At 37.7% G+C, this 25,023-nt stretch overlaps 3 protein-coding genes and 1 non-coding gene across 4 annotated transcripts; 3 read left to right on the top strand and 1 right to left on the bottom strand.

The window, feature by feature from the left end:
- The first annotated feature begins 1,680 nt into the window (after positions 1–1,680).
- Positions 1,681–17,819, top strand: LOC126669408 (uncharacterized). Its single transcript, XM_050362871.2, has 9 exons — positions 1,681–1,815; positions 14,650–14,765; positions 14,851–15,599; positions 15,671–15,758; positions 15,836–16,231; positions 16,317–16,703; positions 16,785–16,883; positions 16,964–17,056; positions 17,133–17,819. The coding sequence occupies exons 2-9, from the start codon at positions 14,652–14,654 to the stop codon at positions 17,736–17,738; spliced, it is 2,532 nt and encodes an 843-aa protein (XP_050218828.1). The 5' UTR covers positions 1,681–1,815; positions 14,650–14,651; the 3' UTR covers positions 17,739–17,819.
- On the top strand, positions 2,281–5,102 carry LOC126669409 (uncharacterized). The gene is made up of 3 exons (XM_050362872.2): positions 2,281–3,560; positions 3,651–4,097; positions 4,190–5,102. The coding sequence occupies exons 1-3, from the start codon at positions 2,408–2,410 to the stop codon at positions 5,026–5,028; spliced, it is 2,439 nt and encodes an 812-aa protein (XP_050218829.2). The 5' UTR covers positions 2,281–2,407; the 3' UTR covers positions 5,029–5,102.
- Positions 7,394–7,500, bottom strand: LOC126670818 (small nucleolar RNA R71). Its single transcript, XR_007638813.1, has one exon. It is a non-coding gene; the product is annotated as a small nucleolar RNA R71 (small nucleolar RNA).
- On the top strand, positions 10,706–11,384 carry LOC130015142 (uncharacterized). The gene is made up of 2 exons (XM_056104733.1): positions 10,706–11,028; positions 11,072–11,384. Exons 1-2 carry the CDS (start codon positions 10,706–10,708, stop codon positions 11,382–11,384), a joined length of 636 nt encoding a protein of 211 aa, XP_055960708.1.
- Positions 17,820–25,023: the final 7,204 nt, after the last annotated feature.

The following is a 25,023-nucleotide window of genomic DNA, read 5'->3' as shown; positions in this document are numbered from 1 at the left end:
AACGACATCAAAATCCATCCATAAACGTAGTAGAAACGTATAAAAACGAATCAAATACATAATCGCGATACAGTTTCGCCGTAACCTAACGTTTAAAGGGAAAAGGGTCAAATAAGCCCCTAACGTTTAACCTATGGGTCAAATAGGCCCTCAACGTTCAGAAAGGTACAATGAGGACCCTAACGTTTTTAAATTGTATCATCTAAGCCCTCCTTAGGGGTCCTCATTGATACAATTTAACAAACGTTAGGGTCCTCAATGACTCCTAAAGAGGGCTTAGATGATACAATTTAAAAATGTTAGGAGCTTATTTGACCCTTTCCGAACGTTGAGGGCCTACTTGACTCATAGACTAAACGTCAAGGGCTTATTTGACCCTTATCCCAACGTTTAAATCCAAAAACTCATTAAAATAACCCAAACGAGTCTTAAAACGCCTAGCTTACCTTGATAGCCCATCGTTCTAGGATCGTTTAGCAACAAAAACTGTCGAATTTGGTCGAGAAACGAAGAAACGATGGATTGTCGAAGTTGATTGTAAAAGCTGTTTAGGTTTGGTATCTGATACTTCATCATGAAATGTTTAGGTTTGGTTTTTGAACTTAGATTACAATCTCTTTGGATTTTTATGGGCAATTTAGCCTAATTACATTTTAATCCTCCAAGTTTGCAGATGTGCACAGATTACGCCTACTTAGATGCCAGCAAGCAAATCGAAAGCTCGTCACCCTGACGGATTTATCTGAAAATCATCATTGGACGCTTCAATTCCTTATCACAGTTTATCTGTCCGAAAAATAGCTGTCTATACACGTGCTAATTTAATTATTGGAATGAACTTCTAAAAAACTCTCCAGATGACTTATTAAGGTATCTATTATTAGTAAGGGGTGGACTCAATTTTTGTTTTTGTAGAAAAAAAATGAACTTGCGGCATTAGCACAATGCTACCTAATGTTTGTATCATTTAAGTTATAATTCATAGCTAATTTATTTTCTTCTTCTGCTTTATGTAAACCAATTAGCACAAGCAAATTTGTAGATATATCAATGTTTATTTTTGAAAAGAAAAATGAATCAATAATTGGATGACAGAAACAATTATATAAAAATCGATGGTTTAGTATGCCAGGCAATTGACTTTTGCTTCTAATATAACCGTGATTAAAGCTCAAACTGAACAAAGCTTAGTTAACAAATTAACTAGCTTCAATTATAAATTAATCACTAAAATTGTCATTATTTTTTAAGGTAAAGTTGATGATTACCTAGCATAATCATGCCATCTGGCTAATTATTTATTCAATAATAATGCGGGTTTTTTCCCAAATAATTCCTACTTAAAAAACAATTTCCCATTTAGTGCCTCCCGCTTGAATCCGCAAGTCATACTTGCGGATTCAAGCAAAAACCTCCTTAATGGTAATTAAGGAGGTCATTAACTGATTCCCGCATGGGAATCAGACCTGTCTGATTCCCATGCGGGAATCAGTTCTGATTCCCATGCGGGAATCAGACATGTCTGATTCCCACATGGGAATCAGACTAAATGTATCCGCAAGTTTGACTTGCGGATACATTTAGTTATATAAGGCACCCGGGTGTGCATTTTCAGCACACCCGGATGCCACAATATGTTTTTTTTTTAAAAAAAAAAACCTTTTTAATTTTTTGATTTAAATTTATAATTCTATAATTTACAAATATCGGAGCTAGGAATTAACAACGTATCGGAGCTAGGCGTTAACGACGGACAGCGTATCGGAGCTAGGCGTTAATAACGGATAGTGTATTATTGCTTGTGGACTACAAGAGGTTAGTAAATATTTTATTTTAATTTAAATATAAATTGTTAATTAGATGTTAATAATTAATTTCAATTGATATTTTTAGAGTATTTATTATAACTGTGAATATTAAAATTAAAAATTAGTCAAATAATAAACAAAATTTTAGTATGTTAGTTTAATGTTTAAAAAAATTAGAAAATCCTATTTGTGAATTTATTGATTTATTATATAGTATTTATAATGTAAAATGGTAAGTAAGTATTATCATTATTAAATAAAATACTAGAATCAAGTATAATTTTAAAAAATGGCATGATTTAAAGAAATAGTATAATGGATAATAATAAAAATTAATTACATTTTAGTAAAATGTTAGGGATTAGTAATGTTTAGAAGAATTTTTCTATTTTATTTAACTTTTAAAAATATTTAAAAATTATAATAGTTAAAAGTGAACTCATTTTTATATTGTTAATTAAATATTAGAAATAATTGTTATAATTATTTAGTGCTAGTAAAATGTGATTAAAAGATGCTTTGTATTTGAATTTGTTATCTTAATTTATGGACAAATATTAAATATAGATAATTAATTTTTTGTAAAAAAATGTGTAGTAATGTCGACACTCAATGTATCCTTTCTGATATGGTTCGATGGGCAAATTGTAAACTCCCCCCGTGGAGTAGAATATCACGGTGGTTGTCGAGTGGAGATGCCACTCAGTGAACGAATGAATTTCGATGAATTGGTTAACATTTGTAAAAGGGCAGTTTGTAGCGGACCGAACTCTACTAACTCAGAAGTGGAGATTACACAAATTTTATTCAGACTGCCTAAATTTGTAAGGGGTGAAGTAGATTCGTACGCACTCTTTTTAGTGCAGGACAATAACCATTTATTTGGAATACTAACTGAATCTATGAGATGTCCGAATCTACGAATTATGGAGTTCTACGTTGAGTACCGGATTTTGGGTGGAACTGAAATTTCGCTGGATAATTTGGAGTTAAGCGATTCGAGCGAGTCAGAGTGGGACAGTGAGTCAGTAAGGAGCAGTGACGAAGATGAAGACGAACACTTTTATGAGAGCGACGAAGATGATGCAGGTGAAATCGACGCCGAGTTAGAAATGGCCAATTCGGGAGAACAAACTCATTACCAGTCGCAGCTCCCTGAACACGTTAGTCGTGTAAATGTTGACGATTTCGTAGTTGACTTGAATGAGGGTGAGACCCCGAATTTTACTTGGCAGCCAGGAATGGAGTTTCAAACGGGGATGACCTTCAAAAGTCGCGATGCTGTTCAGACCTGTGCAACCGCTTATTCAATCGCTATGGGGAAGGAGCACCAGTTTCATCGGACTACCCCCAAGACAATCGTGTTTGTTTGCCGACACAACGAAATCTGCGGATGGTGGTTGCGAGCAACCAAACTACAGGCAAATCATACATGGACCCTGACAAAATATATAGGGCCACACACGTGCGATCATTTTATGACAGGTCGCGACCATCGAAACTTTAAGTCTAATCAAATCGTAGAATTTATCAAGGACCTGGTGTTGGAACAACGCGACATTCGCATCAAGACGCTGATGGCTGGTATTTGGGAAAGATTTTCTGTAATGCCTACCTATAAAAGAACTTGGTTAGCTAAGGAGAAGGCAATATGCAGCGCCTACGGAAACTGGAAGGACTCTTTCGCCGAAGTTTGTAGCTTCATGGCCAATGTGAAGGTCACAAATCCCGGATCATTCTGGCATGCAGAAGGTACATTTTTAAGTACAATCTGTATTTTATTATGTCCATGCCAAGACAATTGTGTTCCGTCTCTAATTATGTTCAAATTCCATTAAACAGGCGATCCAATTTACACAAACCACTCGCAAAATCCCCGAGTGAGAATGTTTCGCAGAATGTTTTGGACCTTCTACCCGATGACAGCTGGATTTGCTTTTTTGAAACCTGTGCTATTCGTTGACGGGACTCATTTGTATGAAAAATACACAATGACCTTGTTGATCGCATCGGCGATAGATGGAAACAATCACATAATGCCACTTGCCTTTGCACTTGTCGAATCGGAGAGCGCAGCAAGCTATGAATATTTTTTGAGTCATCTCCGGGAGCATGTTATCAAGGAGAGAAAAGTGGCAATTATTTCGGATCGCGCTGGTGGAATAATAGCTGTTTTGAAGCGTCCGGAGTGGGCGGGTGTTTCTCACATGTTTTGCATAAGGCATTTAGCGAGTAATTTCAATACTCATTTCAGAGATAAGGATTTGAAAAAACTGGCAGAAAAAGCAGGTAAAATCATTGCGCTTTAATAATCTATGTTCGTATATTGCGATAATATGGAAAAATTGAATTTTTTTTATTAATTTTTTGGCGATGTACAGGACGTGCTTACCAGAAAAAAAAATTCACACGGTATATGAAAATTATGAAGATCAAATCGCCTGATGGGTATAAATATTTGATGAATAAGGAAGTATTGAAGAAAAATCAGTGGGCAAGGGCGTATGACGTCAACGGACAACGTCACAATGCGATGACAACAAATTATGCTGAGTCTGTTAATGCGACGCTCAAGAATATCAGAGGGCTGCCTATCACCGCAATGATTGAAGCTATTTTCCGTAAGCTTGTCGAAAAATACATTTCCCGTTGGAATTTTTATAAGTCATTGATCGTCAAGGACATTGAGTACACGCCAATCTGCATCCAAATATTGCGAAAAGCAGGAGACAAGTCTCGTACTCATGTTGTCCAGCCGTATGACATGACCACAATGACGTGTGAAGTGGTGACTAAGAAGAATAATCATAATCAAGCCGGCGGAAATGTCCATACAGTAAACCTCCATAAAAAAAAATGCACGTGTGGTAAGTTTCAGCAGCTGAAGGTGCCTTGCTCTCATGCTATGGCGGTGTGCTTAAAGGAGAATTTGAACCCTCATGACTACATTGGGTCGCACTATCGGAACCAAAACGCAATCCAAGCTTGGAGTCACGTTTTTCATTCATTACGTGACCGTGAGCGTTGGATAAAACCGAACGACCTCCCGTTTGTGCCAAATCCTGGCTGGGCTAGAAAGAAGGGACGACCAGTAAATCAACGGTTTAGAAATGAAATGGATCAAACTTATAGAGAGGACCGTAGCCCAAATTTTTGTAGTAAATGTGGAAATAGGGGCCATAATGCCAGAACTTGCACTAATAGGATTAGAGATGCCTAAAATGATAATCTGCCATGTAATGTCATTATTTTCCTTTCATGTAATGTTGTTTTTTTTCCTTCATGTAATTTCACGATTTTCCCTTTATGTAATGTCATTAATTTGTTGTTAATTTAATGTATTTATTTTTCTTAATGTAATGTGATAGGAGTATTTTTACTCCTATCTTTAGCGTCGTTTCCGCATGCTTTATTAACGTTTTATCACGGTTTTATGGTATTTCGTATGCCTTATTACGTGTTTTAGTATTTCAGGTACTTAGGAGCATTGCGGAAGCATTTTGGTGCAAAAGTTGGAAAAGACGACAAAAGCGATGCGGAAGCTCATGTGCATATCTGAAAAGCTGACCCCGGGGCACTAATTGACCAATTTGGACTAGCTAGAAGCCTCAAATGAACTCGTGATCTTCATGAAAGTTAAAGTAGACGTCCTGAGCTTTCCAACGGTTCAAAAATCGACTTAATCGGACAGTTCTACACCGAGTTACGAAGGTTTGAAGATCGAGATTTGGAGCAGAAAATGGCAGCTCGAATCGGGCTTCTCATTTAGCCCAAGGAGTTCTATTCGAGCTTGGGCTTGCTGGAATGGGGAAATCTTAGTTCAAGATGCAACAAGGCTTTATTTATTTGCTATTTTGGGCCCTACACATGTGTAAATGAATGTTTGTCTTTTTCCTTCTTTTGTTGGTACTATATAAGGGGTCTTATCTCTATTTTAGGTATGGAAGATTTGGCTAGACTTTATTCTATTATTGTACTTTTGAATCTTCTCCTAATTTGAGTCTTCTTCTTAAATAGAATTTCCAGATTTTTATTTTCCTCCATTGTTGAGATCTTTGAAGCTTCATTGAATGAACAAGTTTTATTTTCTATTACAATTATTATTTGTGGGTTTTTCATCTTATTGTAAGTACTCTTTACCCATGTCTTCCATTTATCATTTTGTTGATTTAGCTCTTGAAATGTGTAACTAATCCCCCATGTTTGGGGGTTGAGATGATTTCCTTCTTGTTATGTTAAATGGTATGGTGATTGGTTAAATGCTTGTTCTAATTCTAGTTCCTAATGCTTGTGTTAGCCTAGCTATCTAATGCATGATTTAGTGTTTGCTTGACTCATTGAGAAATGGTTAGGTGAATAGACTTTGGAATTATAAGCCTAGATTGTAATACCACGAGAGTGGATTAGGATTTAGGTGACCTTGAGTTTGTTGATTAATTGATGTTGGGTAATTGGTTTTGTTTAGTATCACGAGAGTGAGTTAGGCATTAATTGATTACTTGATGATTGATTTTGTCGTTCTTAGAGGCTCGAGAGAGCGGGAACGGTGCGCTAGGCACAACTCGGCCCTTGCTTTATACCAATTTATCCATTACCATGTATGCATGACCTAGGAATGATTTCAACCCCTAGACATCTTTTACTTATTGATTAAACTTGTTCTTATATTAGTTACTTGAATTGTTAGTTTAATTGTTTAGTGCCTATTTAGTGTTAATCTTATTTGAACTTCACCATTCGAGTTTCGCTAAACGAATTGAATCGCAACTAAAATTCATTCTCATCAATCGCTCTAGATTCACTCCTCGTGGGATCGATTCCGACTTCCGGATTATTACAAGTTGTGCTTTTTGCTCAACAAGTTTTTGGCGCCGTTGCCGGGGAGTGACGAGTGTTTATTGATTGATTGAAATTAGTTATTGTTCGGTCGAGTTAGTTTTATTTTCTGTTTTTTATCACTTTTGTTGTTTTTGCTTCTTTCCGGATTTACGCGTGGTTTGCTTGTTGTTGTTTGTGTAGGAGATTAACTATAGTGTATGCACAATACACGAAGGGCCAATCTTCCACTAGAACCGTTTCAAGACAACCTCGGGAGATTTGAAAGAAGTGTGAGAAGGGAAAATCGTATACCCGTTATCATGGAACGTGGGGATGATAACTATGAGGAAGAGCAACAAGGGGACAATCACCCTCAAGTTCAAGGCCATCAAGCACAAAGACAAACTTTGGGGGATTTCTTCCTCCCGGATGTGGATAATGCTACCTATGGGTGTTTTGCAAGGCCGGTCACCGCGGCTACTTTTGAGATCAAGCCTAGCACGATTCAACTCCTAGAGAATCGGTGCCAATTCTTTGGGTTACCAAGTGAGGATCCGAATGAACACATAGCCAAGTTCTTGGGAGTGTTGGACACATTCAAGCTCCATAATGTCACCTCCGATCAAATCAAGCTTCGAATGTTTCCGTTCTCACTAAGAGACAAGGCTAGCTTGTGGCTTCGATCACTTCCTAATGCATCTATCCACAATTGGCGGGATCTTGCTCAAGCTTTCCTTCACAAGTACTTTCCGATGGGGAGAACCGCGAAGTTGACAAAGGACATCATTGATTATTACCAATATGAGGGGGAATCTCTCTATGAAACTTGGGAGAGGTTCAAGGATCTCCAAAGGCACGTACCTCATCATCGGCTTGTAAGGGAACATGTGCTTCAAATATTTTATAATGGTTTGGGTGAAATCACAAGATCTACCATTGATTCGGCCGCGGGAGGTTCTTTGATGCAAAAGACGCTTGATGAGGCTAATGAGTTGATTGAAAAATTGGCTATGGTGAGTAGCACTTGGTCCTCGGAGAGGAGAAGACCACCGGCTCAAAAGGCATTGATGACACTTGACCAATCTAAGGAGTTTGAAGCGATGAAAGCCATGAATGCCTCTTTACAAAGTCAAGTTGATGCCTTGAAGAAGCAAGTGGGTCCACGGAATGCTCCGGTTGCATATGTTCAAGTAGGTTGTGAGCATTGTGGAGATTTCAATCATGGAAGTAATGAGTGCTATGCCACGGGTCAAACTTGGAGCGAACAAGTGAATTATGTGGGAGGTCAACGCCAAGGGAATGATCCTTACTCGAACACCTATAATCCGGGGTGGAGAAACCATCCTAACTTCGGATGGAGGAATCAAGAGGGCCAAGGCAATGTGCAAGCAAATCAACAAGCGGGTCCTAGTTTCCAAGGAGGAAATAGGCCCCAACAACAAGGTCCTTATCAAGGCCCTTATCCTAACCATCAAGGGCAAGGAAACAACTATGGTGGTAGACCTCAACACCCTCCGGGATTCCAACAACAAAAGAATACGGATGAGGGAAATGTGCTTTCTAAGGTGCTAGAGAAGCTAGAGAAAATGGAGCAAAGGGAGAAGAATCAAGCTTCTACTATCCATCATTTGGAAACTCAAATTTCTCAAATGGCGATTTCGCTTCAAGGAAGACAACAAGGGGGATTGCCATCTACTACGGAAAACAACCCTAGAGAGCAAGTTAAGGCGGTAGAGCTCCGAAGCGGGAGAAACCTTGAGAAAGCCAATGGGAAGAAGCATGTTGTTGAGGAGGATGAGCCTCAAGTGGTTGTTGATGTAGCAAGCTCAAGCCAAGAACTACCAAAGGAATGTGAGGAAGTGGTTATCGAGGTTGAAGAGCCCTATGTGAGGCCACCGCCGCCGCCACCGTTTGTGCCACCGGTTCCATTCCCAAGCCGGTTAAGGAAAGCTCAAGGGAACGAAAAATTTCACAAGTTCCTTGAGATTTTCAAGAAATTGCAAATCAATCTAAGCTTGGCGGATGCACTTCGGGAGATGCCCCAATATGCAAAGTTCTTGAAAGACATAATTATGAACAAGCGTAGTTGGGAGCAAGATGGGACAATACCGCTCACGGAGCATTGTAGTTCCATAATCCAAAGCAACTTACCAATAAAGCTTAAGGATCCAGGGAGTTTTTCTATACCTTGCACTATAGGAAATATGAATGCTATAAATTGCTTGTGTGATCTTGGGGCAAGTATTAACTTGATGCCATTGTTTCTTTTTAGGTCTTTGTTTGGTGATCAACCGGTAAAGCGCACCTCGATGGTATTGCAACTTGCCGATCACTCTCTCAAAAAGCCGTATGGGATAGTGGAAGACGTGCTCGTTAAAGTGGATAAATTCATCTTTCCGGTGGATTTTGTGATCCTAGACTATGCGGTAGATAAAGAATGTCCTATGATTCTTGGTCGCCCTTTTATGAACACCGGGCGTGCTCTCATTGATGTTCATGCCGGCAAGCTCACCTTGAGAATTGATGAGGAAAGTGTGGAATTTGATATGAAGAGAGTGATGCGGAATGCCATCGAGGAGGAGGATTGCATGAGAATTGATGTGATTGATGAGATTGTGGAAGAGCAACTCCGGGAGAATGTGCAATTGTTGAATGAAGCAAAGAGGGTAGAAATTTGTCCTCAACAAATCTCTCAAGTTTCGTTTCATTCCGAGTCGGGGGATGATGAGTATACTAGAGAGGATGAACCGAAGCCGGAAAGTTTAGATAAGAGCAATGGTGTGACTCCACCATCTTCGGAGTTGCCCCCGAAAGTTGAAATGAAGCCGCTTCCGCCACACCTTCGGTATACTTTTGTTGGGGAGAATGAAACCTTGCCGATAATCATCTCGAACAAGCTCTCTAAGGATCAAGAAAGGAAGGTTGTGCAAGTGGTGAAAGAGCACATGTTAGCAATGGGTTGGCAAATCTCAGACATTCGAGGAATAAGTCCTCAAATTGTGATGCATAAGATCAATCTCGAAGACGAGTCAAAGAAGTCGGCTCAAAGGCAACGAAGATTGAATCCGAATATGAAGGAGGTAGTGCACAAAGAGATCGTCAAGCTCCTCGACGCCGGAATAATCTACCCGATTTCGGATAGTGAGTGGGTTAGTCCCATTCAATGTGTTCCTAAAAAGGGCGGTATGACGATGGTGGAGAGTGAAAAAGGAGAGCAAATCTCCACGAGGACGGTAACCGGTTGGCGTGTATGCATCGATTATCGGAAGCTCAATGAGGTAACCCGAAAAGATCACTTTCCGCTACCATTTATCGATCAAATGTTAGAAAGGGTAGCGGGACACAAGTTTTATTGTTTCCTTGATGGGTACTCGGGTTACAATCAAATCTTAATCCTCCCGGAAGATCAAGAGAAGACGACCTTCACATGCCCCTACGGTACCTTTGCATACCGGCGAATGCCCTTCGGACTATGCAACGCTCCCGCCACATTTCAAAGGTGTATGACCTCAATTTTCAACGATATGATTGAAGATATTATGGAGGTGTTCATGGATGACTTCTCCGTGTTTGGCGATTCGTTCGATGGTTGTTTAGCGAATCTAAGGCGGGTTTTAGCACGATGTGTGGAGACAAATTTAGTGCTAAATTGGGAAAAGTGCCACTTCATGGTGGATGAAGGCATTGTACTCGGGCATAGGATATCGGAGGCGGGAATTGAAGTGGATAGGGCAAAAACGGCGGTTATTGAAAAATTAGTCGCTCCAACTACGGTCAAAGGAGTTCGGGCATTTTTGGGCCACGCGGGTTTTTACCGGCGCTTCATTAAAGATTTTTCGTCGATTGCTCGACCTTTGACAAGTTTGCTAGTAAAAGATGCGTCGTTTGACTTCACAAGGGATTGTCAAGATGCTTTTGAGAAGCTAAAGTCGGCACTTGTGACCGCTCCCATTATTTCATCTCCGGATTGGAGTTTGCCTTTTGAGCTAATGTGTGATGCTAGTGACCAAGCATTGGGTTGCGTGTTGGGGCAAAGAAAGGACAAGCGGGTACATGTGATCTATTACGCTAGTAGAACTATGGCGGGAGCACAACTCAACTATACCACTACCGAAAAGGAGATGTTGGCGGTTGTCTTTGCTCTCGATAAGTTTAGACAATACTTGCTTGGGTCAAAATGCATCATATACACCGATCATGCCGCTTTACGGTATCTATTCACTAAGCAAGATGCAAAGCCTAGGCTTATTCGGTGGATTCTTCTCATGCAAGAGTTCGATGTAGAAATCCGAGATAAGAAGGGTACGGAGAATGTGGTGGCGGATCACCTTTCGAGATTTGAGAATCCGGAACCAATTCCTATTGGTGAGGAGATTAATGAGCGACTTCCGGATTATTACAAGTTGTGCTTTTTGCTCAACAAGTTTTTGGCGCGCATCACCAAGACAAGAAGTAGAGCCGGTGCGACGGAAAGACAAATATGCGGCCGGAACAAGCGCCGAAGGAGGAGCAATACCGGAGGGCGTGCAATGGGAGCCTCCCGCTCCTAATGTGGATACAAGGAATGACTTTGAAGCCGCCCAACTCCGATTCATGGAGGATCAACGCAAGATGTGGGCACGTATGGAATATCGCCAAAAGAGGCTTCATGATCGACAAAGGCGTCACGAAGAGAAATTACGTGACTATTTCAATGCCCAAGGAGGGCCGGCCTATCCATCTCCAACTCCATCGCCCGAACCACCGGAATTCGACTAAAACGAGATTTGCATTTCTCTAACTCAACTCATACAATTTTGCTTTATATTTCTTGCTTAGGGACTAAGTTCGAAATAGTGTGAGGAGGGTTAGTCAATTGTATGTCGTTAGTTGAAATTTATCTTGTTTTATGCTTTAGTGTGTTTTATTTTACTTTGTTGTTGTAGTAGTCTAGTTATTGAGTCACCTCCACTAAATCTTTGCTCTAAGCATGATTTTGAATGTTTTGTATGTTTGTGATTGTGGCGGAATTTGGAAATTTATCAACTTATGACATCTCCCGATCTTTAATGGCATGAATGTATTTTTGTCTAATTTGAGCAACTTCCAAGGATGATTGATTTATGAAAATACTTTTATGTGACAAAATTTTGATGGAAATTGGGTGAAAATGTTCTTTGGTGAAAACAATTGTGAGCATGATAGTTGTTTTGGGATATGGATGCATGATGTGCAAATTTATGAAAATTTTGGGTCACTTGTGAATAAAATTGGGCATGATTGGCATGAGAACTTAGGAATTAAATTAGTGCATAACACCACATTCTTTTCTAAAATGTTGAGCCTTGATTATAATTCTTGTGTGTTGTGTAGCTATATTCCTAGAACTTGCTTAGTGTCCATTTAAGACTATATAGTTGAGTGTCAATTGCTAAATGATTATGGCATTAGGATCACCATTTTGTTTAAAACCACTTAAAAAGCCTACCCTTACCACTAGGTCACCCCTTTGAGCCTTAAGCCATTTCTTTCAAATTGCAACACATGTTAACACACCATCCCTTCAACAAATTACCCTTTGAAAATACCCTAAAAATTGACTTGAATGACTTTTAACTATTAAGAAGTTTGTCTAACTTGAAGAATAGGAAAGGCATGAACAAAGAAGTAATTATGTGCCAAAAGAAAAGAAAGAAAAACAAAAGAAAGAAAGAATAAAGAAAGATCAAGAAAAATAAATATTTAAAAAAAAAAAAAAAAAAAGAGAAGAGAGTAAAAAGAAAAGTTGAATAAAAGGCATGAAAATCAAATTGAAGTTCAAATGTGCAAGAAAATTCCAAGTTAGACAAATAATTGTGAATAAATATCTAGTTGTCAAGTCAAATTTTTTGTAGCCAAAATTATCCTTCTTTACCTACCCCCTAACCCCTAGCCAAGTTACAACCCATTCAAAAGACCATATGATAGCAATTGATTACCGAACTAAGTAGGGGAGAATCGGACTAAAAGCAAGCCTATGGTGAATTAGCATTTTTCTTGAGCTTAATTGTGTGCACCCCCAAACACTTGTGTGTTAGAGTGAATCTTGTGAGAATTAATATGCTTTTAAATTGATGCCTATGTTTGCTATGCCTTGATTGCCTTCTTATCACTTGACCAAGTAATGCATGTCCCTTAGATGACCTTAATGACTTGAATTGTTCAACAAAAACCTTAAGCCAATGCAAGTGTAGTCTAATTGTCATCTCATTTTGTCATTAAAAGTGCATTCATCTTTTGTGTGCATCATTAGCGGTTGTTGACTTTAGGCGAGATCATTTGAGCCATTGTTGAATAGGAGTTCATTTGTTGATGCTTGTTCAAGATCGCCATGGTTAGTTTCTGTTTAATTTGCCTAAGTTCATTTCTTGCTTGGGGACAAGCAAAGCTTTAGTGTGAGGAGGTTTGATAGGAGTATTTTTACTCCTATCTTTAGCGTCGTTTCCGCATGCTTTATTAACGTTTTATCACGGTTTTATGGTATTTCGTATGCCTTATTACGTGTTTTAGTATTTCAGGTACTTAGGAGCATTGCGGAAGCATTTTGGTGCAAAAGTTGGAAAAGACGACAAAAGCGATGCGGAAGCTCATGTGCATATCTGAAAAGCTGACCCCGGGGCACTAATTGACCAATTTGGACTAGCTAGAAGCCTCAAATGAACTCGTGATCTTCATGAAAGTTAAAGTAGACGTCCTGAGCTTTCCAACGGTTCAAAAATCGACTTAATCGGACAGTTCTACACCGAGTTACGAAGGTTTGAAGATCGAGATTTGGAGCAGAAAATGGCAGCTCGAATCGGGCTTCTCATTTAGCCCAAGGAGTTCTATTCGAGCTTGGGCTTGCTGGAATGGGGAAATCTTAGTTCAAGATGCAACAAGGCTTTATTTATTTGCTATTTTGGGCCCTACACATGTGTAAATGAATGTTTGTCTTTTTCCTTCTTTTGTTGGTACTATATAAGGGGTCTTATCTCTATTTTAGGTATGGAAGATTTGGCTAGACTTTATTCTATTATTGTACTTTTGAATCTTCTCCTAATTTGAGTCTTCTTCTTAAATAGAATTTCCAGATTTTTATTTTCCTCCATTGTTGAGATCTTTGAAGCTTCATTGAATGAACAAGTTTTATTTTCTATTACAATTATTATTTGTGGGTTTTTCATCTTATTGTAAGTACTCTTTACCCATGTCTTCCATTTATCATTTTGTTGATTTAGCTCTTGAAATGTGTAACTAATCCCCCATGTTTGGGGGTTGAGATGATTTCCTTCTTGTTATGTTAAATGGTATGGTGATTGGTTAAATGCTTGTTCTAATTCTAGTTCCTAATGCTTGTGTTAGCCTAGCTATCTAATGCATGATTTAGTGTTTGCTTGACTCATTGAGAAATGGTTAGGTGAATAGACTTTGGAATTATAAGCCTAGATTGTAATACCACGAGAGTGGATTAGGATTTAGGTGACCTTGAGTTTGTTGATTAATTGATGTTGGGTAATTGGTTTTGTTTAGTATCACGAGAGTGAGTTAGGCATTAATTGATTACTTGATGATTGATTTTGTCGTTCTTAGAGGCTCGAGAGAGCGGGAACGGTGCGCTAGGCACAACTCGGCCCTTGCTTTATACCAATTTATCCATTACCATGTATGCATGACCTAGGAATGATTTCAACCCCTAGACATCTTTTACTTATTGATTAAACTTGTTCTTATATTAGTTACTTGAATTGTTAGTTTAATTGTTTAGTGCCTATTTAGTGTTAATCTTATTTGAACTTCACCATTCGAGTTTCGCTAAACGAATTGAATCGCAACTAAAATTCATTCTCATCAATCGCTCTAGATTCACTCCTCGTGGGATCGATTCCGACTTCCGGATTATTACAAGTTGTGCTTTTTGCTCAACATAATGTCATTATTTTCAACAATCAGATTGTTTAAAATGAAGATCCCCTTTGTGGCATGTTTATGTGGTTAATGATATCAATTATGTCCATATTTTTTGCAGCAATGGCTGCCCCCGGTGGTCACTACCAGCCCGAGTACTTTCAGCCTGGACCTTTAAATGACGAACTTCTGACTCAACAATACAATCACATATCGTCTTACACTTGGGATCACCCTGTAAGTAATGCTATTTTATTATTTCCATATTAATTTGGTAATGTGCTCAATGAAACTCTGACTTTGTATACAATTTTTCTTTCAGGAGGACGTAAGTGTCCTAGGTTCGCGGACAAGTCACGGGTTGCCCTCCTTTGGTTCGATAGATTCACGCATCCAGGAAGGAGTCCGCCGGACAGGGCTCTCTGGTTTCATCAGGATGCGACAATATCGGCTCGACATGTCCATTATCACAGCATTAGTGGAGAGGTGGAGGCCTGAGACGCATACATTCATGTTTCCAGATGGGGAGTGCACGATCACTTTGCAGGATATTGCAATCCTTACTGGACTCCCCATTGATGGGACGGCTGTGACTGGAGACAGGGTGGACGAATGGCAGGATAGGGGTGTTGCCCTGTTAGGGAGACCGTTAGAGCTTTCTCAGTCAGAGGGTACATCTTGGGTTGGGTCCAGGTGGCTGTATAGTGAGTTCGGCGAGTTTACTAGTTTACCGGCCTATGCTACACCTGAACATGTTGAATGGGCGGTTAGGGCGTACCTATGGGCTGCTCTACAGACTTTGTGCTTCCCAGACCTGAACAGTGGTCATTTGGGTTTGAGAATTTTACCCCTTTTAGCAAATTTACATGATTTACGGACTATCAGCTGGGGATCTGCAGTTTTGGCCCATTTATACCACGAGATGTGCATTACCACACGGATGCACAAACGCCGACGTAACAAAGGAGGTCCTCTGTGGATTGTACAGCTATGGGCGTTCGAGCGACTGAGGCCACTTCGACCCCAACTGCTGACCCCAATAATAGCGGAGGATCTACCTTTGGGTGACAGGTGCGTACTTACTGGTATTTATAATGTTTTTGTAAATCAATGTATTTATTCGTCAATGTATTTTTTAACAGGTGGGGCGGGCGTAGGGATCGTCGGGCAGTCCCGAGGCACAGCATCCATGCTGTGAGATTAATTTTGGATGGCCTGCGATACGAGGATGTAAGTTTTGTAGTTATTTCAGTTTAATTTTACATAATTAACCACATTTTGACAGTGTGTTCGATTTTATTGTCCAGATCCACTGGCAGCCATATTCTGACGATATTCTCAGCTCGATCCCTCGAGAGTACCTCGATGGGGCACATCTCTGGCGTGCGCGAGTCCCACTCATTTACTACAACATTGTGGAGTGGCACCAGCCAGACAGGGTGCTTCAGCAGTTCGGCCTAGTTCAGCCTATTCCGTTGCCCCCCTTGCAGACTGAGGAGCTTCACAACGTCCGCTACCGGGGTTCCTCGAGCTTCGCATATGAGATGGACTACTGGGTGCAACTTTGGAACAATAGAAACGCGTTTGTAGTTCAGGGCCGGCAGCTTCAGCACCCACCCCATTACCATTCCCAGTACATGGACTGGTATAGGCGTCGATGCCGGAGATGGATTACACTTCAGGGTGCAGAGGCTGGCACTAGTGTACGTATTTTGTAAATTAAAACTATTTACATTTAATTAATTTTCATTAATAATACTAGTGACGGTTTATTGTATATTGTCACAGCGCGATTTGCAGGAGAGAACCCATGTTACGGGGGAGGCCAGTTCGAGTGCCGCTCGCAGGATTAGGTTTGCTGCACGAAGTTCTCAGCTTGCTACCATGGAGGATCGCAGGGACGTCACACTTCCCCCTCCTGAGCCAGCGGACCAACCATACCAGCTGCCTCCGCTCCCTCCCTGTCAGGTCGATTTAAGCTCTATTAGAGGGCGGCGTCGACAGCCACGCAGAATGCCTCCACAGCCCCGTCCAGAGCATGTGTACCCTATCCCAGAGCCATTATTTTTTCACACGGAGGTGGCGGGTACCTCAGACATACCGCAGCCGGACTACTGGGAAAGACAACATTACGGGTCAACCTCCGGGCCGACACCCCAAGCATCATATCCACAGGTTTGAGACAATTTAATATACTATTTCACTTGATTAACTCGTATTTTATGCTCTTACGCTTAGTGCTACCCGATGTTATAGTTTCAGGTCCCGCCTGCGTCGATGCCGTATGTTGACTCATTTTTTGGAGATACGACCTTTACGACCACACAGGATCGACCAGGGCCATCTGAGTCACAGGTTTGAGTTACTTTATTATTATTGTAGTTAATTTATAATTTACATTTTTAGTTTACAATTTAATAAGTTACGTTGTTCAGGTCCCCCCGGCGCCGATGCCGTATAGTGACTCATCTTTTAGACATACGACATTTGCCAACACTCGAGATCCTTTTGCGCCATCTGATTCACAGGTTCGACCTATTTTATTATATTTGTAATTTATAATCTTCTATTTCAGTTTATAAATCTAATCAATTCATTATTCAGGTTCGCCAGCCGCCGATTCCGTCTTTCCATTCATATCTGGGAGAGATGGGATATACTCCACTAGGTACGCCGGCTCAGCCAGAGTCAGATCAGTCATGGCCTGCACCGCCGACGCATTCAGATGTCCCATGGCGTACGTCGACAGAGTCAGATTTCATTGAACAGTTGTTCTACTATCCCGCCGCACCTACTGCAGGACAGGCGTCATCGTCACATCAGTTACCACCTTCTGGGTCGCCTCAGGCTCAAGATCCTTCGCAGATGTATTTCTCGACTACGGAGCCGTGGTGCTCTGGTGCAGATCTGTCTGCTGATCCGTTTTCCAGTGATCGGTTTCAGCATTTTACGCCTCCTAGTTTTACACTGTATCCGGACATCACCTCGCAGGATCTGCGAGACACTACTCCAGCTCCGGTTATTGAACAGCCACACCAGCCTACAGACGAAGACAGTGACGATTCAGAAGACAACGACGATTCTGATACTAGTGACGAGGGTGACAGTGGCGACTATAACCCTGTGACTGATACCTCACGTCACCGACGCACTCAGCAGGGTTATGACATGAGAACCCGCATGCGGAAACCGGCTCGATATCGTGACTAGTTTTAGTACTTGTAAACAATTTTAAAATAATATTGTTTAATATTTTTAATTTTTAATTTTTAATATTTTTAATTTTTAATATTTTTAATATTTTTAATTTTTAATATTTTTAATATTTTTAATTTTTAATATTTTTAATTTTTAAATTTTTAATATTTTTAATAGTTTTAGTACTAAGCGTATTTAATTTTTAATGTTTAATATTTTTATCAATTTTAAATTAGTAGGTATTTGTTAAAATAGAATAATATATAAATTAATTTCTTTTAATTGATATATTGGGATTAATGATTGGGCACTAAATGCCCAATCATTAATTCCAATCACCAATCATTGGGAGACAAAATTGTCTCCCAATGATTGGTGTCAGCCCTTAATCACTCGATTAAGGGTTAATCACCCTTAATCGGGTGATTAAGGGTTTATTGCTTGAATTCGCAAGTCTGACTTGCGGATTCATGGGTCAATCCGCAAGTATGACTTGCGAATTCAAGCAAGAGACACTAAATGGGAAATAGTTTTTTAAGTAGGAATTATTTGGGAAAAAACCCATAATAATGCTACTGGTGAAGATAAGACTGAAATTCGTGGAAAGAGAAGCAGTAATTTTCTTTAAGAAGTTTAACAATTCTCATAGATCGTCATAAAGGTTGACAAATATGCTAATCGGTGGACTTACAAATATATCAACATTAACTTAACATTATGGCACAATTATATTGAGGAATTTTGAAATCAATAGATTGGACAATTTTTTTATAAAAGAATTTAATAAAATTAATGGTTTTAAAATTCATAAATATAAAATTTGTGGATATTCCATTATTTGGATAGAATCTAAAATAAGTAGATTTATAGGAATAATTTTAAAATAATAAAATATTCTACCAATCCATTATATATGAAAGGTCTAATCTCACCATTATTCTTTTTTACAAATACATTCTGACGTAGAAATTACTCCAATTTTACCCTAATTTGGAGTTTTATGTTTCGATTGTACCCAAAAATATTAAATTGATCTCTTTTCATTTGAAAAATAAAATAAAATAACCCATCATTTTTAACTGATATCTAATTAGATGCTAATGTTACCAATAGTGTAAAAAAAACCTTCTTCTTCACTAAAATCAAATAATAATTATTTTTTATTTAATTGATATTAATTATTAATAAAAAAAATCAAAAACCGTAAAAATTTCCTTTACACAAAATAAAGTCGATGAACGAAAAAATTAAAACGCTAAACCAACAAAAAAATCTCGGGGGCCTCGAAAAACAGACCCGATTAGGGAAGAACATATCGCGTCTGTTCTTCCTTGAAGAACAGATCTGGTCTGGTTTTCTTTGAAGAACAGACCATCGTGGTCTGTTCTTCCAGGAATAATAGACACGATTTGCTCTTCCCTAAAGAATAAACCATATGTTCTTCGAGGATGAACAGACCCAGATGGGTCTGTTCTTCCTCAAAGAATAGATCGGATGGTGGTGTGGACGACGGAGTGAGCGGTAATGGTTTTTTCGGTAGATGTTAGCGGATTTGTAATCAAAATAGCACGGTGGATGGATCAAAAGCGTTTTTTTTAAGCAGTTTCTTAATAAAATTAATTAATTATTCATTTAAACTTATTTGAATATTTTTAAAAAAATATGGACTTATTTGTATTTTTTTTCAAATAGAAAACAATATGATATATTTATTTATTTTGAACTTTTCATCCTTAAAATAATTAAATTGCTAGAAATTTTTAATTTGTAGTACAATTGAAATATAAAAACCCAATTTAGAGTAAAATAAAGATATTCCTACGTCATGGTGTAATTGTAAAAGGGGTTAAAGGTGAGGGTGGTTTTTGAGTGATTAGGCTTATATAAAACATGGTGGATTTAAACTTTTCTAATTTTTTTTTTTTTTGATAATTTGGGAAGGGGGAGCGCTTGTGGGAGAAATTGAACCCACAATCTAGCAGTTTGCTACTTAGCGCTTATATCATTTAAACTATAACTTATTGGTAAGATGGAAAATAAAATGAAATTTTTTGAAGGATATGATGGATTGTGACAAATTCATATATTCTCATCACTTTTTATTATATCAAATTGTGAATTTTATTTAAATTTATGGAATATAAAATTTATGGATTTTGATCATTTAAATTCCCTTAGTTCAAACGATGTCTTTAATTAAAAAAAGTAACTAATCTATAAATTTATTAATAACTTGATGATAGGTATGACTATGTCTTTCTAGATTTTAATTATTATTTTCAAGAGTTGCGTTTTTGTAAATGAATAAAAGAAGTATCCAATGAATTCACTTAATTTAAATCAATCAAATCTCAAATAGTTTAAATAGTTTAAAAACTGAATCATTGATGAAATTGGCATAGCCACCAGTTCAACCACAAATTCAACCAGTTAAATAAAAAATATTTTATACAACCCATAATATATAATATGTATATATTTTTATTGAATAAATATTTATACTTCAAAAATAAACACATAAATGATAATTTTAAGAACTAATATAAATTTATCAAGAATAAAAAATTAAAATAAATTAAAATTGTATTATAAGACAAACAAGGTTGTTAAAATTAGTAAATGGGTCACAATTAGTAAATAAAAAAATGGTTTAACCAAATTAATAATTTTTGGATTTTCTTTAAAAAAAAATTGAACTACATTTTTAGTTTTTATATGCGAATAGAATCAGTCTTGTCAATATTTCATGATCGAACAAGTTGAAACGGTCGGTCCAGTTTATTTTCTAAACTCTAATTTATTACTCTCTCCGTGTTAATAGAGTTGTCTAGTTTACCTTTATCACACAGTTTAAAAAAAATAATTATTGTTTATGAATTTTATAGAATTTTTCTTATTTTTTTTGTTATAACCCTGTTTAATATGGGATTTATTTGCAATTTATCTTCAATTTACTCATTAGTGAATATTAAATAGGGATAATATAAAAAAATTGAGTGTAAAAATTAGTTACTTTTTGAAAATAGAAAAGGGTTTTGAGAAGAAAAAAATTCAAAGTGGAAAATTCTATGAAACGGAGGTGGTATTAATTATTAATTTTTATTTATTATTTGCAACAAATGTATTATGCATGTGAAAATCTAAAATGCACTTTATATGGACTAATGGTAAAGGACGCAACAAACAGACGCAGTTGCTGAGCTCAAAGTTTATAGGTCTTTACCCCTTTCAACAAGTCACCAACAATGTCATTTTTTGTTAGTTATTCTTTATTTTCATTTTTAATTTAATTTTCAACAAACCAATAGTTTCCAAGAAATTGACCTTTCTCTCATCAATTTTATTACCATGAGATTTTCTAGTATGCGTGATTATGAAACCAACTGTCGGCGGCATTAATGAAATTTATCAATTATAAAAAGCAAACTTCAAGCTCAAAACTATATGTATTATTTATGTGTTTCAAAACTATATTATTTATATGTATTATTTATGTCTCAAAACTATATTTTTAACACAGTTTTGATACTACTTATTGGTAAAAGATTAAGTAGTATCTTGGACAAAGTTATCTCTAAGTGTCAGTCTGGTTTTGTCCGTGGAAGAAGCATTGCAGACAACATTCTACTGGCTCATGAGCTAGTCAGAAATTATCACAGACAGAATAGGAATTCTGTTGCCATGAAGGTTGATTTACAGAAGGCATATGACACTATTGATTGGGATTTCATAGAAGAGGTACTCTTGGAGCTGAATATTGATAATAAATTCATCAATTGAATTATGGTTTGCATTAGAAGATGCCATGTTTTCTGTCCAAGTTAATGGAGAAAGTTGTGGTTATTTTCAGAGTGCCAGAGGCCTACGACAAGGGGATCTCATTTCCCCCCTTGTCTTTGTGTTGTGCATGGATTACTTATCTAGAAGTTTGATGAAGAACACTGGGGATAATTCAGGGTTCAAGTATCATAAAAGCTGCAGTAAGATAATGCTGTGTCATCTGGCCTTTGCGGATGATCTCTTCGTCTTCAGCAATGGGGATAATCTATCCATTTCTATCCTAAAGAACACTCTTAATGACTTCTCTGAAGTTTCAGGTTTGTACCCTAACCTTAATAAGAGTTCTGTCTATTTTAGTGGGAGTAATGGTGCCATAAAAGACAATATTCTGAGAGTCCTGGGATTTACAGAGGGTGAGTTACCTGTGAAATATCTTGGGTTGCCCCTTATGTCTTCCAAGCTTTCTAAGGATATGTGTAATGATCTCACTGATAGGATTTCTGCTAGAATTAATAGTTGGTCTGTGAAATGCCTTTCTTATACTGGTAGGCTTCAATTGATTAACTCAGTCCTCCTTATTATGCATGTGTATTGGTGCTCTGTTTTCATTTTACCCAAAGCTGTGATAAAAGGAGTTGAAGAGAGATGTAGGAAATATTTGTGGCATGGTAACAGTGTTAAAAAAGGGAGTCTTGTTAGCTGGGAAACTGTCTGCTCTAGCAAAAGAGGGGGTGGTATGGGCATTAAATCAGTTTACATGTGGAATGTGGCTGCAGTTGCTAAGAATGTGTGGAATGTAGTCTCCTTTAAGCCTTCTCTCTGGGATAATTGGGTTATAATCAATAAGCTGAGATTGTCCAGCTTTTGGGGGATTGCTAAACCTTTAGATAGCTTTTGGAGTTGGAGAAATATTTTAAAAATCAGACCTCTTATAGGTTCCATTTTTGAATATAAGCTGGGGAATGGGAACAAGTTTTTCTTTTAGGGTGATCCATGGGTGAATGGGCAGTCTCTTATGGATAGGTTTCCTGGTATTCATGTAAAAAGTTCTGATATAAAAAAATCTGCTAAAGTTTGTAGTCTGTGGAAAAGAGATAGGGGGCTCTCCCTAATCCAATTGATGAGGTTAAAAATGATGCTTGGGACAATATTAGAGCCAATATCAGAATTAGTCAAAACTTAGAAGATCAAGTTTATAGCAGAGCAAGAGCAGATGGCAAGTTTAGTATTAGCAGTGTTTGGAGGAAGTTGGTACCTGAAAGAGATAGAGTGCATTGGGGAAAAATCATTTGGTCTTCGAGCAACATTCCTAGGTACTCTTTTATTACCTAGATGGTTTTGATTGGCAGACTTGTTACTAAGGATAAGTTGAGGAAATGGAATGTGATTACTGATGACAAATACAGTCTGTGTAATATGAGCTTAGAGAGCAGAGATCATATGTTCTTTGATTGCAGTTATTCTAAGAAGATTTGGAGAAATGTTCTTGATAATCTGGGAATCCATAAAAGGGCTTTGTCTTGGAACAGAGAGGTGAGTTACTTCTCTAGAAGAGCAACTGGTAGATCCATTGAAGCTAGAAGGAGGAGGAAAGCTTTTACTGCTGCTGTTTACTTCATTTAGAGAGCGATGAATGATTTGATTTTCAACTCCAAGAGGACAAAGACTGAGGATTGCATTAGAAGTATTTCTGATTGTATTTATTAGCTATTTTGCTTTCCTTTTGTCTGTATCTTTCCTTTTTGTTTGAGTTGTTGCTGTTTTTCTCAGCTCTTTTGAGCTTGTATCAGCTTTGTTGAATGTGTCACGACCCAAATTATTGAGCCGCGACCGGTGCTAGGGAATGGGAGTGGTAGCTCCAAAACCCATAGCAAGCCTAAAACTACTATAAATTTTTCGCAAATTAAATCATATTTTATATATCACAATAATATCAAAATACGCACGACTCATGTTTGAAATATACATCAGAGTTAAAGCATTTTACAAAATAGAGTCTGTCTACTCTAAACTACTGCGGACTTGCTAGAATGAGAACCTGGTCTCATGACTCGTACTACTTCCGAGAATTAAAACTTCGGAAGCTTCGTTCTCCAAATCGTATTTAACTCAACCTGTAAAAATTGGAGTAACAACGGGGTCAGTATAAAACTGAGTGAATACACATAATTACAAGTAATATTACATAAAGGATGAAAACGTTTAAAGACCTCTTTATGTAGAAAATATTCTTTTTGGATCATACTCCATACGGTATTACTTCCAAACATACTTCGTATGTTCATTCATATTCTCATAGGTCATGCACGTATCATAAGCTAAGAGTTTATGTTATAAACGTACTTGACACCTATGCTTCATTCTTATATCTCATGTACGTTTACACTACGTACATAGTTGACATGTTTTGTTTACTGTTATAATTTTAATTGTCTTTGTTCTTCTCTTTAAATTTCTCTGACTTTATCTTTCTGACATCGATAGCAAAGCCAACCGATGTGTTTCACCTGTCTGACATCGATAGCAAAGCCAACCGATGTGTTATGCATATCTGACATCGATAGCAAAGACAACCGATGTATTTCACATATCTGACATCGATAGCAAAGCCAACCGATGTATTCCTGATCACCTGACATCGATAGCCACGCCAACCGATATGTCTTATATCATATCTTAATTATTGCTCTTATCTCAAGTTGATTCTGGATATAGTATGCTTAATTTTATCTTCATATGAGTCCCAAGGACTATTATCGAGAATGGGTGAGATACAGGTCTCGGGATAATTTTATCAAGTTCAACTTTGCATCTCAGTTCTTATATTTTGCTGTACCATAGTACAATTCTCGATCTGTTGTATTGATCTTTATGGACCAAGACATGCACATTACAATCTACAAACATACATCTATAACACACGCACATATGGGTATTTATTATAATTAAAAGTATGTATGGGAACGTACTATGTTTCTTTATACATATTTGAATAATAGTACATGTAGGAATGTACTATACTTTTCTCGTGCATATTTGGTTCGATACTCGTATATTATTCGATATTTGTGTATATAGTACATATAGGAATGTACTATATGCTTATATACGTATCTTACTCGATACATGTATATTACCAAACCGTTGAGTTCATAACATATTGCTTTTACCCTTCCCCGGTTCTTTAAGTATTCGTATTCATTTCATATAATTATATTATTTAAAATAACATAATACAAATATTTCAAACATATGTACATATACTTTTTCAAACATACTTTTAAACATATAAGTATTCATATAGTCGTCCGTATATGAAGATACGCGACTTTATGAATATTAGCAAGTAATTAAAGTGTACTCACAGAACAAGCTTATCCAAAAACACTTCGGGGCTTAGAAACGTCAAGCTTCCCGAGCTCTTTGTCCAGTTGCCTCTTGCCTCGCCGGATCTAAAACAATTTCAAATCATTTAACTCATATCAGAATCCTATTCTAGGATTGATTCTAGACTCGA

The sequence above is a fragment of the Mercurialis annua genome, linkage group LG2 (assembly GCF_937616625.2).
Source record: "Mercurialis annua linkage group LG2, ddMerAnnu1.2, whole genome shotgun sequence".
NCBI lineage: Eukaryota > Viridiplantae > Streptophyta > Magnoliopsida > Malpighiales > Euphorbiaceae > Mercurialis > Mercurialis annua.
This window is presented reverse-complemented; position numbering and strand designations above follow the sequence as displayed.

Coding starts and splice junctions, on each gene's coding strand:
- LOC130015142 (XM_056104733.1), top strand. CDS start 10,706: ATGGCGGGAGCACAACTCAACTATACCACTACCGAAAAGGAGATGTTG. Junction 11,029..11,071: donor CGACTTCCGGATTATTACAA/GTTGTGCTTTTT, acceptor CGCATCACCAAG/ACAAGAAGTAGAGCCGGTGC.
- LOC126669409 (XM_050362872.2), top strand. CDS start 2,408: ATGTCGACACTCAATGTATCCTTTCTGATATGGTTCGATGGGCAAATT. Junction 3,561..3,650: donor ATCATTCTGGCATGCAGAAG/GTACATTTTTAA, acceptor TCCATTAAACAG/GCGATCCAATTTACACAAAC. Junction 4,098..4,189: donor AAAACTGGCAGAAAAAGCAG/GTAAAATCATTG, acceptor GGCGATGTACAG/GACGTGCTTACCAGAAAAAA.
- LOC126669408 (XM_050362871.2), top strand. CDS start 14,652: ATGGCTGCCCCCGGTGGTCACTACCAGCCCGAGTACTTTCAGCCTGGA. Junction 16,704..16,784: donor CCCAAGCATCATATCCACAG/GTTTGAGACAAT, acceptor CCGATGTTATAG/TTTCAGGTCCCGCCTGCGTC. Junction 17,057..17,132: donor TTGCGCCATCTGATTCACAG/GTTCGACCTATT, acceptor TTCATTATTCAG/GTTCGCCAGCCGCCGATTCC.